The sequence below is a fragment of the Onychostoma macrolepis genome, chromosome 04 (assembly GCF_012432095.1).
Source record: "Onychostoma macrolepis isolate SWU-2019 chromosome 04, ASM1243209v1, whole genome shotgun sequence".
NCBI lineage: Eukaryota > Metazoa > Chordata > Actinopteri > Cypriniformes > Cyprinidae > Onychostoma > Onychostoma macrolepis.
This window is the reverse complement of record NC_081158.1, coordinates 4738582-4759169: the sequence shown is the minus strand read 5'-3', so window position 1 is coordinate 4759169 and position 20588 is coordinate 4738582. Positions and strand designations below refer to the sequence as shown.

Genomic DNA, 20588 nt, shown 5'->3' with positions numbered 1-20588 from the left:
GACTGGTTTGTGACATGACGGAAGAGGTGGTCATAGTTGCTAGTGATGCTTTTGGGAAATGCACCCTTGAGCGTTTATTTTAGCTCAGTCTTGTTCCTGATTATGGACATTCCTGTAAAGTTCAGCTCTAACCCTAATCAAACCCACTTGAACCAGCTAATTAAAACTTTTAGGACTCAACTCAATTTTATTGATATAGCACTTTCAAAAAAATTGACCAAAGTGCTGTAGATAGGAGAATATATCATAGTTCCCCCACTCTATAGGCTTTTGTTTCCCAAAGCCAAAAAGGTAGAATACTCCACGCAGCCATTAAAGTCACAGGCAACATATTGTAAGTTAAACAAATTTATTGATATTCACAGTAAAGTAACTAAAAAATCTAAACCATAAATATAATTAATTGCAGTGTCACTTGTGCAATTATATTTTTACAGACTATGTCATCAATCTGATGACCTTCCTTTATGAAAAAGTGATCCCAGACCCTCTTCCCTACATGGAGGGGATTAGCAAAATCAAGGTCCCTGAAACACTCTCAGCCCAGTGCGACAGATCCTCCGTGAAAGAAGTCATCGCAAGGTTCAGTCAAGGGGAGGTCTGAATCCAACGCAGCTGCCTGCAGCGTCAGGAAACTCTCGGCATATACGCAGGACAACACAAGACGGGATCGCCACCCTGATCGTCCTGCTCAGATAGCCCCAGCACCAGCTCACAAAACTCCTCTGCGCCAGGCGCCTGTAACGCCTAATGTGAAACACAGTGACAAAGTCAGAGAAAATGACTGTGAATTGATGACAAATGTTGTAATATTTATTTTGTTGATTTGTAATAAAACATTACAGCTGTTTTTGTCTTAAAATACTGTTTTCATTGATACATACTATTGTGTGTTATTTACTTAAATTTAATTGTAATGACCTGACTGCTTTACAAAATAACTATTGTATTGAACACAAAATAATTACATAGACTTCTGTGACATAATACATGTATAAATCTTACTGTTCTATTCCTCTGAGTCTCAAGGGGCCATAATCAGCTTTGTAAATATTAAGTGCATTCTGTAGTGAATACACATTCAGGCAAACCGGTTCGAAGCCTGGGTGATGGGTTATGCAGGTAACTGTGTCCGGTATCTGGTGAATCCTTCTAACAATCTAAAAAACAAAAACAATATGCTTCTATTTTATTATACATACATACATACACTGCCGCTCAAAAGTTTGGGATCAGTAGAATTTTTATAGTTTTTAGTTATTTCAACACTTTATTATCGGTGTTGGAACATTTGACTGTTTTCAGGATTCTTTGATGAATAAAAAGTTAAAAAGTTACTTTATTCAGCAAGGATGTGCTAAATTGACACAAAGTGATAGTAAAGACTTAGAAAAGATTTATATTATTATTATTACTTTTTAAATGCTGTTCTTTTTAACTTTATATTCATCAAAAAAGTATCACAAGTTCCAAAACAGATATTAAGCAGCACAACTGTTTCCAACACTGATTATAAATCAGCATATTATTATGATTTCTGAAGGATCATGTGACACTGAAGACTGGAGTAATGATGCTGAAAATACAGCTCTGATTCACAGGAATAAATTATATTTTAAAGTATATTAAGATAGAAAACCATTATTTTAAATTACAATAATATTTCACAATATTACTGTTTTTCTGTATTTTTGACCAAATAAATTCAGTCTTGATGAGAAGAATCCTCTTTAAAAGCCAATAAAAATCCTACTGATCTCAAACTTTTGAGCGGCAGTGTACATATATACACACATACATATATACATATACACACATACATATACATGCATATATATAAATTATATGAATATATACATGTAAATATTTTCAAAATATATACTATATGTGTGTGTATTTATATATAAATAATAAATATACACAGTACACAAACATATGTAAACAAAAACTTTTATTTTGGATATAAATATATAAATGAGCAATATCACACGAGTAGACGTGAGATACGGCCGTATATCAGCACGGCTGTGATTCTGTCGTTGGAAATCACAGTGTGCTATACAGCCATACCTCACGTCTACTCGTGTGATATTGCATTTATACAACAGTTCGACAGCACGAGTGTGTAAACACTAGGGATGAAACAATTCCTCGAGTAACTTGAATACAAAACATCATCTGCCTCGAGGCTTCGTTTAGTTCATTTACTGTAACTACACAGGGAACACTGTGTTTCCCCACGGACCATTATTACTGACGCACAACCTGATCAACACTGGACCATAGACTGTAAAAATAAAAATCACAGAACATATTTAAGACCATTAATCAATATGGTGGCTAGTTATGATGTCCCTAAGTTAGCTATGTTTTGTGAAAGACACACGCACACTCACACACTCCCCATACAGTTATGCATAAAAATAACACAGAAAGTAAGTTAAGACAGTGTCACACGAAGAGTGCCAGTTTTCACCTCTAAAATCAGCAGGACTACAAATGTGATACTGATTTCATACAACAGTTCAATAAACAAGAGATAAATTAAACAGTGTAAATATTCTAACAGATCGTTTAATGCACAACTAGCCGTTGATTACCCCGTTTATGTCATGGTCATTTACCAGCATTCACATATTAAAGATGTTAATAATATTTGTGCTGCAATATTTGACTGGAACGATAAAAATTACGGTTATTTTCGTCTGTATTACTATTCAACTGTAACTGTATGTTACTATAGTTACCAATGTTTATAGGAAGCGCATTAATATAGAACGTGATTAAACTGACCTGGAACTACCTGTGCAGTTCAACGAATTTAATCAACACCTGCCAGCCAATCAGAATCCAGTATTCAGACAGACCATGGCATAAGAGAATGTTCCGAACATGCCTCTCAGCTAATGGAGCTTAAACAAAAACAGAGAATAGGAGCTCTTATAATACGCTGTGTCATTTATTTTTTTAACACCATATATGATATTTTCTCACACACATACATCTGCTTATCTGTCATGAGATTTTCCGTCTTTCCGGCGACCTTCAGGTTACAAGCGCGACTATTCCCCATGGACCACGCCCCCCCACCCAACAATCACCTGCACTCAGAATCAAATTTATATTAACTAAAAAAAGTAGTATGTTTTTGAATAATTTAGTAAATGATAAAATAAGAACAAATAAATTAATGACAATCAATAGCACAAACAAAAATAATAACAAGATACAAATTAAATTATCAGTGCTTACATTTTTTCAGTTAGGTCTAACTATAATCTATTCAACTGTAAAATAACACTGGATAGTCTTCACTGTATAATGAAAGACAGCAGCAGGTTTATTTAGGCTGCTGTCTCTTTAAGACCTCATGCACGGATCTAATATGTTACACATAGCTCTGTGCTTACTTTTCTTTTTAGGAGTCTTGTCCTAAAAAAATTAGGAGCACCTTCTGATCAATAATCAAATTCTGATCAAAAATTTGCATTCCTAATACGAGACATTTGACTCCTTAAAGTGACTTACAGGGGTATTTTCTTTTTACCTTTGCAATGGCATCATTTTCATCTTTGTCAAATTCAAAAATTTATGGTTATAAGCTTTTTAAAATTTCTATTTAAAACAATATAATAAGTAGAATAAGACAAATAAGTTACCAATCATATGAGGCTCAGAGGTGGCATGAGTGCAATTAAATTCATAGATTCATGTGGACATTAATGTTTTAAAAATAAAATTTTGAATACAGAAATATTAAGTTAAGTTAAGTTAGTGACGTATTGTATTTAAATGATCTAATTAAATGATTTAAATAACTGAATTTATACGCTAAAAATTAAACTGAAACTGGTATGTAACTGATTTTATCACTGAATCATTCATTCAGCTGATTCATTCAGGGATGAAGCAAGTGACTGTCTTTATGAATCTGTAATCATGAATCACTGACTCACTAGATTCGTTCAAAAACACACTTTCATTCATGAATGAAACATTGCTGTGTTTGCTTTTAGAGATGCGCAGCGGCTCAGCTGTTACTTTATTTAGAACTATTTTCGTGGATGATATAGAGCAAAATCATGCAGTACTTGTTTATTGATCTGTTGTATTAAATTGAATTAAATGCAAACTCCCTTAATTATTAAAAGCTGTCACTCTCCTTATCACGATCTGTGCACATAGACAAGAGCGCGCGAGTGAGTTATCAAGACTGAAAATCACGTGCAGATGTGATACATTCCGTCGGAACCTGAGGGAATGAGTAGAATTATTAATAATAGCCGAAATCAAGTTCTGCTCTGTGTTCTCTGCTAATAACCCGGCTGTGAATGATGCGAGCGGCGTTACTATGTTGTCAGTGAGCAGCTGCAGACGTGGCAGGGATGATTTTTGGTGTGCCGGCAGAACAACAACAACAACGCACTACATGTTTCTTTCCCCCTCATTTTTTTCAATTGACTTTAACAAGAACAAGAGTCCATTAACTTTAATCCCTGACATTCTCGCCTAAAAAAAATATCTTAAAACTACATTCCGTGATACAAAAACAGTATTATTTTTAAATTATAGTGGATTTGGGCATCCGCCATGACACTCGCTGTGAAAAATATGGCAAGCGGAGTGATACATGACACAAACTGTGAAGCGGTTAGGGGAGCTCTGTTATCACTCTAATATCGCAGTCTTATCAGCAAATCAGACTCGAGGACCAGAAAGAACTGTTGTGTGTATATATATATATATGTATATATAGACACTTTTTCTTTTAGTAAACATTGTGAGGTTTTTCTGTGGGTGAGGTGGTGGCAGAAAGATTCCACTGACCGCTTCACTAACGCTAGCTATGAAGTTTGTTACCTTGTTTTTTTTAACAATGGCTGGAGAAAATCTGATTTTACCTGCATATGTAAGGTCACTCACTGTGCAGGACCATGATTAAGTTAACTTTAACGGACAAAATCAGATTGGCCGACCCTACGCTCATGGATGGACAATCTGACAGGATTACCTCCGATTGAGTGACTCGAGTCGCATATAGAGAAACCTAACGAGTAGTAAAGAAAACTCACCTGTGTCTATCTAGTCATGAAGATGTACATATATTTCAATTTCAGCAGGCAACTATTTTTACAGCTAATGAACTGGGCCAAAATACTAAAAGTAAGTTAAACATTCAATGTGATGGATATATTATTTGAAGATGAATATATCATGGCCAAATAGTTATTTTGAAGTATATACATCCTGTAAATTATGTAAGTTAAGTTTACAATACTTTACATACAGTACATTTAAGGAAAGATGTGAATAGTTTCTAGAAATAAAAATTCCAGAAATTAATTTTGAATTTTCTGTATTTGATTATTCGGTAACACTTTACAATAAGGTTCACTAGTTAAACATTAGTTAATGTATTATCTAATACGAACTAACCATGAGCAATACATTTGTTGCTGTATTTACTAATCTTCGCTAACGTTAGTTAATAAAAATACAGATGTTCATTGTTAGTTCACAGTGCATTAACTAATGTTAAAAAGATTTTAATAATGTATTAGTAAATGTTGAAATTAACATTAACAAAGAATAATAAACGCTGTATAAGTGCAGTTAATTATTAGTTCATGTTAACTAATGTAGTTAACTAATGAACCTTATTGTAAAGTGTTACCAATTATTCTTTCTTACCAAGTTCTTAGAAAGTCCAGCCACTATCAATCACAACAATGTATATTTCAGTGACATGTAACACAAACCATAATTCATAACAACAAAAGACAATACTTTATTTAACCTTTTCTAATAAGAAGTGTGCGCTGCAAACTCGAGCATTTTTGACGATCGTTTCTGTCCAGTCCGCTCGTTTTATCACGTTTAAACACAGCTGTCGTCGGTTTTTTGTCTGGCAGTGGCAGCAGGTATGCCTTAAAATTTCAAATTGGAGCCTGTACTACATCGATTCTTGTATCCAACATCAAACAAGATGATATTTTAAGCTCCTTACGTAGTCGAATCTGCGCTGGTTTGAATGGGCCGCCTCCAGTTTTCCTTTTGTTTTGCCTCCAGCTAGCGCTGTGACGTAATCATGACGTCGGCACAAAAAGAGTCTATATATTTACACATACAAATATACGTTAAAAAAAAACATTCTGTGCCTTGTACTTACCTCAGGAATCTCCAAACAGCATATATTTTCTTTTTCCGTTGGCATAACAGCACAGTTTTCACAGGTACACCTACAGATTATTGATAGCAAGTGATTTATTTTCATTTTATTTACAAGACAGCAGTGTGTAACTGACAACGTAAATGTTTCAATTTACAGAAAATGTTGAACAAACAATAAAGGTCCAACACTCGACAAACAATGCTTTTTTATAATATAACTGTGGTAAGTACGAGTTCATAAACCTAACTTGTCACATCCAAAATGTATAACCCTTATGTAGTACACATTATTGTTTCACATTGTTGGTAAATATTTTAATTTTGAGTAATAACTTTCTGTTATGTCTTTGGTTACATTAAAATAAAAAGTTAGAACAACCTCACAAATAAATTAGAAAGAAACATAATTGACAATAAGGACTTGCCATGCTGTCACAGGCTGGAGCATCCTTGGTGTCTGAGGTGTAGTCGGTTCATCGTCTTGAAATTCGGGATCAGACTCTGGCTCGAACATATATGGTTGAAACACTCCGGTTGCCATTTCTCCACTTTGGAAGTTTTCAAAACAATTCCCCTCGCGTACTGATGGGGGAGTCGAAAGTTAGTTTACTAACCAAAACTGTTTTCCAGTCATAACAGTGGGTTACTTCCAAGTCTTCACTGCGGCCCGCCCATAAAAACAGAGCATTTCTCGAGCCGGCCTCAACACCAGGGTGGAAAATAGTAGAGATCGACCGATATATCGATTTCCCAATATTTTTCCCGATATTTAAGCATTTTACCATAATCGGATATCGGTTTTGTAATATCGGATTTACCGATAAACACCACCATCTTGTGGGTGTTTTGAGAATTGCGCGCAGGATCGCCATTACAGCACATCTGAGGGGAGACGAGACAATGGCGTGCACAGGTAAAGTATTACTTGCTTTGCTGTAATTAGTAAACTTTACTTAACATAACAGCCATTAATGCACAAATTAGATGTGATACATATGCTTCTTTTGTAGTTTATGCAGCTTGCCTCTAAGAAATAGAGACGAGCCACGTAAGAATCAAGTCTTGTCCCAATAAAGACGTAACTTTGCATGAATTAAATAATACAGCCATGAATGAGCGCAAGTTGGAAATAAACGCGCTGAATTTAATTCTCTCTCTGTTGTATATGCTCATCATTAGTCTCGTGAAGCCACTTTCATATCGCTGTTCACTCAGCGGGTTGATGCTCAGGAAATGCTCCAGCTCGGCCACCGCATGTAACTTTTAACAAGATTCACTTGATTAAAACACCGTAATTATATAAACATTTACTATATAACCATTAATTCGCTAATAAACATCCAAGTAAACACAACTCTATGGAAATTAGTTATTTATTATCTCCGCGAGCGATCTCAGTTTGAGTATAGTTCTGTGTAATAAACAGCGCTTTCTCAGCAGGTATTTCATAATCTAGAACGACAAAAAACATTAATAATTCTGATATAACATACCAGTTGAGAAATGCAATAAAATACGATGTTTTGTTTGTTATATTCCAATATTACAGAGAATATTATTCAGTTATTTAACATTATCCAGCAAATTATTCTTCACTCTTTAGCCTATTAAACAGCTTATAAATCTACTAAAACTATAGTTTAAAATTAAGTATTACATTTCTGCAAAGTTGATACGACGCCTGTCTTTAATTTTTTTCATTTAAAAACATTAGACATTCTACATTTATTTTGCTTATATGTTAACATTAGTGTTGCTGCTGATGCTTTTTATAAATACAATTATTTTTTGTAATATGAAGATTTAAAATTAACATGAAAGACTACTAATTTTCAACACTTATTTTTAAGATGACTGAAAGGAGGAAAAAACAATTGGCAGTTTGCAAAGAATGCCAAATGAATGTGAGCATGGGGTCAAAATCTAAAACAACAAAAAATACCTCCAACCTGTGGACCCACCTAAAGATACATCACTCAACTATCTTTGAAGAGGCAAAGAAAAAAAAAAAGAGATGCTGAAGAGGAAAATACATCAAGCCACATTCAAGCTTCTCTTCCTATGATGTTTGATAAGCAGACAAAGTGGAAGACATCTGATGTCCGCTCAAAAAACTAGACAGGCTGATTACAGAAATGATTGCTACAGACAATCAGCCTTTCAACTTTGTTGAAAATAAAGGCTTCCAGAGACTCATGGCTACTGCAGAACCAAGATATACTCTTAAGAGGGAGAAGTTCTACAGAACAGAGGTGTTCCCCAGTATTCACAACAGTATCGTTGAGAAGGTTAAAGCACTGTTAAAACCTAATAAAGCAGGTCATAACTTGGCTTTTACCACAGACTGCTGGTCCGGTACAACTGAATCCCTCATGAGTCTCACATGCCATTTCATTGATGATCAATGGATTCGCAGACAAGTAATTCTAAACACAAAAGCAATGACTGGATCACACACTGGGGAGTACATTAGTGAAATGTTCTTGGGAATGCTGGAAGAATGGGAAATTGACAAAGACAGAGTGGTTCTAACATTGTTAAAGGTATGAGAATTGCTGAACTGCCTGACATGAGCTGCAGTGCCCACATATTACAGCTTGTTGTCAATGATGGCCTCAACTCACAAAGAGCGGTCCAAAATATTCTGTCAGTGCTGAGAAGCTGTGCTACCCATTTTAATCATTCATTACTGGCCAAACAGCGTTTAGCAGTGATCCAGCAGGACCTTGGGTTACCTGCACATTTCATCATTCAGGCTGTGCCAACCCGATGGAATTGCACCTTGCACATGCTGGTCAGGATGCTAGAGCAAAAAAGGGCTTTGAACATATATGCCAATGAGCATGGTGGGTTCACTAGCCTGAGCGCAGAGCAGTGTAATATTGTCAGTAATCTTATTGACACCCTTTGTCCAGTGGAAGAGGTCACTCTTGAGATGAGCCACTACGAAAGTTCATAGTCATGCATCATCCCATCTGTCAAAGTTCTGAAGATGTTGCTCAGCAGCCAAGGTCCCTCCTCTCATGGGATTAAAACAATGAGACAGGAGATGCTGGAGAGTCTCACCAGACGGTTTGCAAAAGTGGAGGAGGTGAAATGTGCAGTCCTTGCCTGTCTTCTGGATCCAAGATACAAGGCACATGCCTTTTCATCTGACACCACACTGTCAAATGCAAAAGAGTGGCTTAAAGAGGAGACAGAGAGCTTCGAGCAAGACAATGCACAAACCACACAATGTGAAGAAACACAGTCAGATGATTCTAGCACCCTTTCAAAAAGGTCCCGGACTGAAGAAAACCAGAAGAAAGTGATTGATGAGATGTATGACACTATGCTTGGCGCTAGTTCTGAAGTTGCTGTGTCTAGCCTTGAAGGAGAGCTTCAGCAGCACCTTCTGGAACCAGTGATTGATAGAAGGATGGGCGAGCCTCTTGAATGGTGGCAACAAAATGAGAAAAGGTTCCCCATTCTTGCTCCTCTGACAAGAAAGTTTCTTTGCCCCCCATCTTCTTCGGTGCCCAGTGAGCGAGTCTTCAGTGAAGTCGGAGCCATTTATGAAAACAAACGAAGCAGGCTTACGGGGCAGAACGCTGAAAGACTCTGTTTTCTACACTACAACCTAGTTCTGCTCAACTGGGAGTATTAAGCTAAATTAAAATAGCAATGCTATTTCTTCAGGTGGTTTCGATTGTTTTTTTGTTTTTTTAATTGGTTAGAATTACTTTTATGTGCTTTATTTATTTGACCTGTTTTTTTTGTTTGTTTTTTACCTCATTGAAGATTTTATTTTTAAACAAAAACAGTTTAGTAACAGTGCACTTTTTTATTTTTTGCACTTTCAGACCCCTCTATTTATTGGTGTATAAATAAGATTTGTTTTGTTTTCTATGCAAGGAGGGAGTGATTGTTATAAATAAAATGGTTTGTTCAGTTCAGTGGTGTTGTAATCGTGTCAAAAACAGAAGCATAACAGTAAATAAATATCGGTTCTGCATATCGGTTATCGTGCAAATATCGGTTCTAAAAAAATATATATATATCGGTCGATCACTAGAAAATAGCCTGGTTTGGCTGACACAGAACAGCGTACGCTATTTGCATCCAGTGGATACTCTCCAAAATGGCACTACGGTGACGCTACGGAATCGCAGAGGAGACGAATTGTTGAATAAAGTCGTTATTTTTGTTTTCTTTGCGCAGAAAAAGTATTCTTGTCGCTTCATTAAATTCAGATTGAACAACTGATGGCAGATGGACTATTCTGACAATGTCTTTCATACTTTGCTGGGCCTTGACAGTGGTATTTACTTGGCAGTCAATGGGACAGTCACAAACCTAGGTAGGTGATTAATGACAAAATTTTAATTTTGGGGTGGAGTAAACCTGTAAAACCACCTCAAGCACAGTTTGTTTCATTTGTATCATTTTATTTGTTGTTGTTGTTTTTTTAATAATATTAGATACCCTAGTATTCTGTGGTATTGAAAATTGTGAAATTTCGCTGGTCTCTAAAATGTAGATGTCATAGCATCCTTATTTACATAACATATATATTTGATATATCACTGTCTTTAAATAAATCACTCAAAGAACTTTTGGTCATATGGCAATTTGGTCATTATTACAATATTGATTTTTAATCATAGTGATTATGATTTTTGCCATAATCGAGCAGCCCTAGTGTCCCATGATCGTTTAGCTACAGGTACACTAAATATGGTCTTGTATTTGATTTTAGTAAAGCCATGGTTAGTCGCCAGAATTACGAGCCCTTTACACAAAACGATAAAACCGTACATATAAGCTGACATAAACAGCAGTAGCATTTACAATAACAGCGTAACTAAAAAGTATTAGACTACTACAAAGAAGAAGAAAGTCGTGCTTGCATAGGTCCCTCTTCGGTAATTTTTTTGAGGGTCTGATTCGCGCTTAAATTAATGAGCAATATTGATGCATTTGTTTACAATACACCAGAGCACATGCATACATGAGTGAAGAAAGACTTTTAGAATGAAACCAACCTGTTTGTTCCTCAGTATCTTCATGTTTAACTCTAAAATCTTCTTCAATCGTCACCTCTTCCCTCTTCTCTTTAATAAACACCATCTCTGTTTGTTCCTCAGTATGTTCATGTTTAACTCCAAAATCTTCTTCAATCGTCACCTCTTCCCTCTCCTCTTTAATAAACGGCATCTCTGTTTGTTCCTCAGTATCTTCACGTTTGACTATAAAATCTTCTTCAATCGTCACCTCTTCCCTCTCCTCTTTAATAAACACCATCTCTGTTTGTTCCTCAATATCTTCTTGTTTGACAATAAAAGTTTCTTCTATCTTCATCTCTTCACTCTCAACTTTAATAAATGCCATCTTTATAACCGTGACACGTGGATCTCAGTTGCTTCAGCAGGAGTTTTTCTGTGTGTTTAAGATGAGAATAATTAACAGACAGATCTCTGTGTGCGTCTCAATCAGCTCTAGTTCAGCAGCACACTAGTAAGGGAGTCAGTCAGACAGAGTTAATGGACTTAAATGACCTGATGAGACAAAAACACTCAAAACTAGCACATCAAAATAATAAAAGAACACAGATCAAACAGACATTTCATATATAGGCATTTCTAATTTACATTTATCATGCATTGATTTGTAGATTATGTGTAATAGCTTACACTCATGAAAACAGTCAGTTGATTTGTAGAAGCTGTCATTACACACGAGGCGGATCTAGAAAATTGATAGGGTGGCAACACCAAAGCAAGTGTAGTTTTGGGAATTTATGGCCTGACACACACTGTTGTGTTCACAAAGTAATCATCTATATATTGTTTTAAAATTAAAAATAAATAACATTTCAATATCCATGGCACCAAGTCAAACACATCAATAGATTGTAAATGTGTCTGAGCTTGTATCACTAAAGAAGATGAGCAATTTTAATATGAAATGACTACTTGGTTAGTTTAAATGACATTTTAGTGCAAGTTTATGAGCAACAAAAAAAATCTGAATTTCCTAACATTAGAAAGAAATATCAAAACACTGAGACTGGATCAGGGGTGTATTCCAGAAAGCAGGGTTAACTTACCATCTGCTAAACCCTGAACTCTCGGTTGATTAACCAAAACCTTGCTTACTCAAAGTATGTGGTTCCAAAAACGCGTCTGGGAGTGTTAATTCAACTCGGTGTAAGTTCCTGGTTAACACACAAGACGAATCGACGTATCACTATGAAAATGGACGCTAAGAAAAAGCGCACCATACTACTACTACTACTTTTGTTCAATGGCCATTTGCATACCTAGAGTATATCGCTACCTAACTGGTGGTTGTGCAATCATTTTTCAAACCATTTTCGTTCTCTCTTTAATATTTAGGCTAATCACTGACAATAAGAATTATATTGTTTGTTTGATTCTGATTAATAAGACATATGATGTATTTTTATTATAGAAATATATTATAGAAAACATTGTTTGAATGCAGATCCTTGTGTAAGGTGACAAAATAAATAATAAATATGTTAGAATAAATAAGTCTTGTTATTATAGTGCTTTATATCAATACAACTTATATATATATATATATGGGTCAGGTTCTGAGATGAAATCATAAACATCTTTCTTACAGCAGAAAATTACATCTGGAGTTTGTGCTTGAGCAAACTGAACAAAATGAACATGCTGCCTATGGCGAGCATTTATTTTACTTTGCTTGGCAGTGGAATCTGGTCAAATAGATTAAAATGGTTATTAGGAAATATATAATAAATGTATAATTACCAACCTAAAATTAGATGCTCTAAATTATTATTTTTTGCATTTGTTCTCATATTGTACAAAAGATTAAATATAAACCGCCCGAAATTACCCAAATGATATTAAAATAAAGTATTTTGTGTATATAAACCATTGATTGAATATAAAAGCACAAAAACTGTGAATCTGGGACATATGTCTATAATGAGAAACACTCTGCAGTGGTCGCACCACATGATATTTGGTCGCACCACGATATTTTCAAATTCAGTCCAAATTTACAAGCACAGAATTAGCCACCTAAACAAAATAAGCTAGCTTCCCATGAAAGTTCACTATGAATTTTATAATAAAAAATAAATACTTGTAGAAATAACTTAATATTCATCGTCTTTTTGAGGTCATATCACATGATATCCAAATGTGGTAACTACATACCAGCCATTAAAAAGGTTTTTTTTTTTCAAAATTTGAAAGAGTTACAAATCTGCTTGATGCTTCTATGGGTCCTTGGCAAATTGTTACATGATGCAACGTCCTATCTTTGAATGGATTTCAACATAAAAGTACCAAAATCGCAGTTTCTTGATGGTCGCACCACATGATATTTCATAAAATGGAGATTATCAGACAAAGTTTGTTTGAATATTATGATGGAAATATAAATACAAATGCTTTGCAATTTTATAAAGAATTACACACTTTGGAAATCACGCCAAATAGTGCATAAAATTAATCTGAATAAATTTAGGTTAATTTCAAAGATGTTTCCAAAACAAAAGTTATGGCCGGACAGTCGCACCACATGATGTTTTGACACTTTGAATAACAGAAAAATTACAAATATCTAATGTTTTTTGAAAAGTTAAAGTTTGTACATTAGGGCTGGGACGATAAATCGTTGCAGAATCGATTCCAAGATTTTCAGAGCGCATCGTGATTCCTCTGGAATCGATTTTAACAGCAGATGGTGCTCTAATCTCCACACTCAAATGCTCATGAAGAAAAGCGCTGAAGAGTGCTTGTGTGTTCGGCTAAGTTTGTAATTTCAACTCGACTCAGAATGCTTTTATGACGCGAGATTAATGTAAACCCTTGTAATTCGCTTCAACCTTTTCGAATTTTATGAATGATTATTTGAGGTTCAAGTATGTGTAAGGATTGGAAACAAGCAGAGTATAGCTGTTTCTAAAGCAGAAAAGCCATCTGCTGTTCAAAACTAAGCTCAGAATCGACTCAAGAAAGAATCGCGATGCATTTGGAAAATCTCAGAATCGATGCTGAATCATTTCTCTATTCACGATCAATTTATTTTTCCAGCACCTTTGTACATATGTGGGAAAGGTACTTCTTATATATGGCTTTTTTTTCATGCATTTAAACCAATTTTTAACTGAAAAAATTGCAATCAGCCAGAAAATTTAGGCGTCACGTCATATGTATTTACTAGATGTAATAATAAAATACTGTGCGCAATCTGTCTGGTCAGTAGGTCACGCATGCTCTGAAGTAGTCTCATGTAGCCAGACCTTCAGACTGATGGCAGAAGATCTGGGAACCTTGGCCTCTTTGAATGGCCAAGACCCGCCCAAGAGGCCATATGACTGACAGGCAAAGCAACCAATCACGTATCGTTTTGTGCCGCGTCATGTTTAGGGGTGCAGAAATGTCGCCACAATAATAGACAGACTCTTTAAAATACATCAAAGAGTTTTACACTATGTCACGAACTTTAAATATTTTACATACTTTTGAAAACCCAGCGTTTAGTTGATCCTGATAAGCGCTTGTCATCTCAGTTTTAAACATGATGGCTTTCTTTATCATGAGGGGGTTTGGCATCACAGCATCTTTGTTTCCAGGCAGAACGTTAAAGAACGTGACACGCGTCTCCCGGAAATGCTGTATAATTCAACCAATCTGATGACGACTTTGAAACTCCTGAAGTGTTTCCAGTTAATTAAGTGTGCCGTATACATCAGATGTTCAGCCAACGATCCGTGGACATGACGTCTGAGGCTGAGACTAGCTCTGAAGTAAACTAACCTCGAAACAGAACCTACTCCGGAGCATGTTATCTTCAGAGTATGGCTGGTTACATACAGTGCCCTCCAAAAGTATTGGAACAGTGAAGACAACATTGCTCTGTTGGCTGTGGAGTCAAGGCATCTGCAAATATGATGAAAAGATGAAGATGAGACAAAATTACAGAATGTCACATTTTATTATTAGCTGTTTCAACACACACATGTTTTACCAAATAAAAAGAACAGCACTTTTAGAGTTCATCCCACTCGTTGATGTGAGCATAAGTATTGGGACAGTTGAACATAAGGCAGATATAAAAGATTAAAAGCTATTATTTAGTTGCAGATCCCTTGCGCACAATCACAGCAGTGAGTCTGGGACCCATAGACATCACCAGACTCTTGCTCTCATGCTTTCAAATACTTTCCCCAGCCTTTAATGCAGCCAATTCCAACTGTTGCTTGTTTTGGGGAGTTTCTGCCTTTGCTCTCCTCTTCAGCTGCTGAAATTCATGTTCAATCAGATTTAAATCTGGAGATTGACTCGGGCAATCTAACACTTTCCATTTCTTTGCCCTGATAAACTCCTTGACTGAACTGGCAGGTGTTTTGGGTCATTGTCCTGATGCAATATGAAGCACTTCCCAATGAATCTGGTGGCATTTTCTTGAATATTGGTAGACAAGATGAGTTTGTACTCTTCCAAATTCATTCTGCTACTGTCATCATACATTAAGTCATCAGTAGTTGAGAGGTCTGTTCCAGAGACAGCCATGCGTGCCCATGCCATAACACCACCTCCACCATGCTTTACAGATGAGGCTGTATGCTTGGGATCATTGCAGTTCCCTTTTTTCTCCACATTTTTGCTTTCCCATCACTTCGATAAAGGTTCATCTGTGTCTCATCGGTCCATAAACACAGTTCCAAAACTCTTCTGGCTCACCTTTGTGCTTTTTTGCAAACTCTAATCTTGCCTTTCTATTTCTGGAGCTGGTCTGAGGTTTGTATCTTGCTGTGTAGCATCTGTAATTCTGTGTCAAAGTCTCCTGAGGACAGTAGATTGTCAGAGCATCACCCAGCTTTCTGGAAGTTGTTGGTGATTTTACAGACACGTCTTTTCATTTTCACAGCTTTTATGATTTGTCTGTCATCAACTACTGTTGTTTTCTCAGCTGATCAGGTCGTTGTTGGTTGCTGGTGTCGCTGGTGGTTTCCAAACTCTTGATTTCTCCATGCCCTTTGTTTTTGCTAGAGCTCAAAATGACTTCCTCTTTTCTTTTAGCATCCAAACTGCTTGCTTTTCTCTCAAAGTCAGCTCCCTCATCTTCATCCTGGTTTGTGTGCGTCATCATCGAATGCAAGATTCAGAATGCAGAAGTAATGGATATAACTGATGCGAAACATTCCCTGCTTTTAATATCTGAAGAATTAATGCAACAGGACACAGCTGATCACTCAGAAAGACCTGCGAGGCAACTGTTCCAATACTTATGCTCACATCAGATAGAGGGATGAACTCTAAAAGTGCTGAACTTCTGAGCTGGTAAAACATCTGTGTTGAATCACCCAATAATAAAATTCTGTAGTTTTGTCTCATATTCATCTTTTAATCATATTTGCAAATGTCTTAACTCCACAGCCAAAAGAGCCATTTTGTCTTTACTGTTCCAATACTTTTGGAGGGCACTGTACACTGTAAAAAATTACTCTGTAGGGTGTTAAATACAACCCATGTAAATCAGTTACAGTTTACTTAAGTATATGAGTTAGCAAGTAAAATACAAAATAATGGGTACATTCTACCTACACTATCTGTTTTTTAACAGTAATAACTGCAACACTAAAAAATTAAGTAAAATATACTTCGAAATATTAGTTTTGGCACCGCAAAGTGCGCATGAGTCAACATCCAGGCGGGAATCACGGGATTCAACATTTTGGCGGCAGCAGCGGTGCGATTTGTTGAGCTACAGATAAGTTTTTATTTAACTTGTTGATATCATCATGAATGCAAATGTTAAGTTGTTTAATGGTAAAATCTACCAGAAGATTAGTAATTTGCGCGCTTCTCTGTTGTCGGCACCACAGTCTGGTGACAGATTGACAGGTTAGAATTTGTGGTCAGTCAAGTTAGCGAGTAAACATCTACATTTATGATTAAAATATGTTAGCTTCCATGTTGTTATGTAGCCTACATGGCTGAAACCGGCTGAAACTCGTGAACGGCGAAGCTGCTGCACATGAGTGGTTGAACTTGAGCTTGTGAGGAGAGAGAGAGGAAGACGGTTGATAAGAACAGGGAAGGTGATCCGAGCAGAAAAACAGCAAAAGCTGTCGATGTGGTGTGATAATTACTGATAAAGTTTTATTGCATTTATCTTTTGATATACTGAGTTTTGTGTTAGAAGGGATCAATTTATAAAGCCATTTTATTATTGTTATCATTTACGGATTTATAATTAAAGTTTGCCTTTCCATGGGCATTTTTAATTTTAACGTCTGTTAAAAAGTGTTTTGGGGTTTATAAGAGGCATTATTTTACAGATTAGTAATTTTTTTTAAATTTATTGTTAAGTAATTAGCCTAGCTATGTTTGAAAATAGGTGTTTGTGTAACGTTAAGTGTGTGCGTCTTCCAATTCCTGTGTTCGCGCGATGTGCTTCATTCGTGATAAATTTGATTAATATTAAGTATTTAACCTTTGGTGGGGAACATTGGCAAGTTAATGTTTGATATTGATGGTTCAATATCGGTTAATATTGATTTGACCATACCAGAAATGAATAAAAAGGTACAGATGGGGGACATTTAATTATGAAAATTTGAAAGGTTCACCCATATTGTCAGGTAGTGGCAGCTCTGTTATTCCTTTGTTCTTTGGTGACATTTCTTTCCTGAAGAGGGTGATCTGTTCCAGCTAAAAATCTACTTAAAAGCTATTTCCATCCACAGCAAGGGGTTAAATTGATAATTGTGTCATTATGGGATACTGGGGTGAAGAATTTTTTGATAAGTTTTGATTTTTATTTGTTACCTGTTTATATTGAAGTGCTGATTAATACAGAAATCCTGCTTGTGTTCAAACAATTGGCATGAACCCAGAAAACTGTAATGAACAGCATGATAATTTGCTTGAACTAACAAAAATGTATTTGCTTTTATTATTTTCAACAGGAGGATGAACTTGAAGGCCACACCAATGAAATAATGAAGTCGGTGGTGATTCACAATCCCACAGTTGAGGAGAACCCAGCAGATGTGTGTGTTGTTATAGAGGGCACCAAAGTGCTGACCGGTTGTGGAAACAGAACCACAGCGTGCATACTGTTGATGGGATTGATCTATGCCTTCAACCTTGAGTATCCCAAAAAGTACACCTTTGAAGTGTTCCAGAAACTTTTTTTGGAACTTGACGGAGCAAAACTGCTGAAGAAGGTCCTAAGCCTCAAGCATAAACTAATACATCTAATGTGAGTTATATGATGTTGTATGCCACTTAAAATTGAATGCAAGTGCGTTTTTTGCACTTAATTAGTTTCAAATGAAGTTGAAATCGAAATGTTTGTGTGTCTCCTTTAATTTTCTAGTGTTGCAAGTATTGTAGTCACACATTAAATCTAAACACTTATTGTTTGAAATGATAACGTGAAGAAACCGTATTTAGGAATCTTGCTTCTAATGTATATTTTGACATCTCATGAAGACTTTGGTTTATTTTTGAATGGAATATGTTCAAGCAGCTTTATGTTACATTATGATATATTGTATTTCACTGTAAGGGGTTATTTTGTACCTACATTAATTAGTTTAAAATGTTTTTAAAAATAAAATGTTATTTGGTCAATAAAAAAGCAATTGATGCAATCTCCTGCATCTGACCATTTTTAAGTAAATTCAACCTTCCCTGAATAAGTAATGTGTAATTATTTCTATTGGCTAATCATTATTAATAATAATTTAGTAGATAAACTGTTGCCTGCTAACAATATAGTTAATGTTACTCAATTTTTATAAGTAATTAGTAATGTAATTTAATGAGAAATATTAGGTAGAAATTACCTAATTTCGTTTAGTTTGTCATAGCTGTAAAATTTAGGTACTGTTTACTCAATATATAGGATGGAATCTACCCAAACAAAGTGAGTGCAAATTGTTACCTCAATTTTATTGAGTAGATTCTATAGGTTGTTTTTTACAGTGTATATACACTGACAGTTACCTCCGTTTTTGGAGCCGAATGCTGAGTTTATCCGCTTGCTTACCCTTAAACATGCCTGGGTATGTCACATAACCTGCTCTCTGGAATAACCCCCAGTTACTGTTATTAATGTCCACAGCAAGAGCCTAGCAAACACCCGGAAGATCTATTCTGACCAAACCAACCAAAATATTTATGTTTTTTAAACAAGGTGGCTTCAAAACAAGCCAGCATAATTGTTTCTTTCAAATTTTTTGAAATTTTGTTTTTGCAATTCTTCATTTTCTCACACCTATAAACGCAATATCAAAACACCAACTTGCACAAACCTCAAACTTCCAGGTCAAAATAAAATATTCTAGTCAAACATCAACATTTCTTCTGTCTAAATCTGATGACGCACAAAACTCATCAAATAATACACAGACTAATTTAATTATCTGATTCACGAACGAATGTGAACTGCTCCGCGCTGTGTATTTGACTCGCAAAGAATCGGTTCATAAGAGTCGTTTGTCAGAGCATTTGATTTAACTGAATCTCATCTGGTTTTTAAAAAGTTCTGTTGCTCTGTCATTCCTTACAGGCCAGAGATCAGACAGTGTGTTCATGATGCACTGCTGCACTGCACAGGGAGCGAGATGAGACATCTTTACTGTTACTCATGTGTGATGTGCTTCACTATATATATATAAAAAAACATGTTCTTTAGATGGATTATAATACTACATTAAAACGTGTTTAATTCATTTCAAAGTTCTCTATAAGACTGTCTGAACGGGTAGTATTGATTTAAACACTTTAAAAGATTAAAATAACAAACCTTTCTTCAGCAGAAACACAGATGCAGGAGCGCGGCGCAGACTTATGACGTCATGACGCCACACCAAAATAAAAGTCCTGTTCCCACAAAACAGAAATTCACATACAGAAAACACATTAAAACTACAAGATAAAGGTTTGATTCAAAGGATAAACCACAGATTCAGAAAGCTATGGATATCACAGATTTTTTTTTTTTTCAAAAGCTTCTGGCTCATATCTAAATGTAATAAAGTGTGAAGTGATCGCAACACGTTCTCAATCATGAACTAAGTCAGGTATCATGATCTTCATATTACAAAGGACTGGATTCAAACTCATGAAGAATTTTCAGTTTAATTTAAAGAATAAAAAAACAGTTAAGCTTGTGGTTGAAGAAAGATCTAGCCTACTGTTTAATTGACTAACTAAAACTTATTATGTATCTTATTCCATATCAGTTTCTCCACAGAATATAAGGGAAATAAATTAAATCAAGTTGAAACTTTGTTTTGTTAAAGTGTATTTTATTAAAGGACTGTAAAGGATTACATTGATGGTGGGTTTAAAACAACTGATTTTGACTCTAAGTGGAAAACTTAAATTAAAATGGTCAAAAATTTGTATAAA

General features: G+C 35.6%; 1 protein-coding gene across 2 annotated transcripts; it reads right to left on the bottom strand.

The window, feature by feature from the left end:
- Positions 1-375: 375 nt before the first annotated feature.
- On the bottom strand, positions 376-20081 carry LOC131538394 (uncharacterized). 2 transcript variants are annotated; one of them, XM_058772262.1, is made up of 7 exons: positions 19981-20070; positions 14976-15098; positions 11196-11589; positions 6597-6753; positions 6170-6239; positions 1006-1160; positions 376-747 (listed from the first exon to the last, which is right to left on the bottom strand). In XM_058772262.1, exons 3-7 carry the CDS (start codon positions 11539-11541, stop codon positions 585-587), a joined length of 891 nt encoding a protein of 296 aa, XP_058628245.1. In that variant the 5' UTR covers positions 11542-11589; positions 14976-15098; positions 19981-20070; the 3' UTR covers positions 376-584. The 2 variants fall into 2 exon arrangements, with proteins under 2 accessions (XP_058628245.1, XP_058628244.1); XM_058772261.1 differs by lacking the exon at positions 14976-15098 and having other exon boundaries at positions 378-747; positions 19981-20081.
- Positions 20082-20588: the final 507 nt, after the last annotated feature.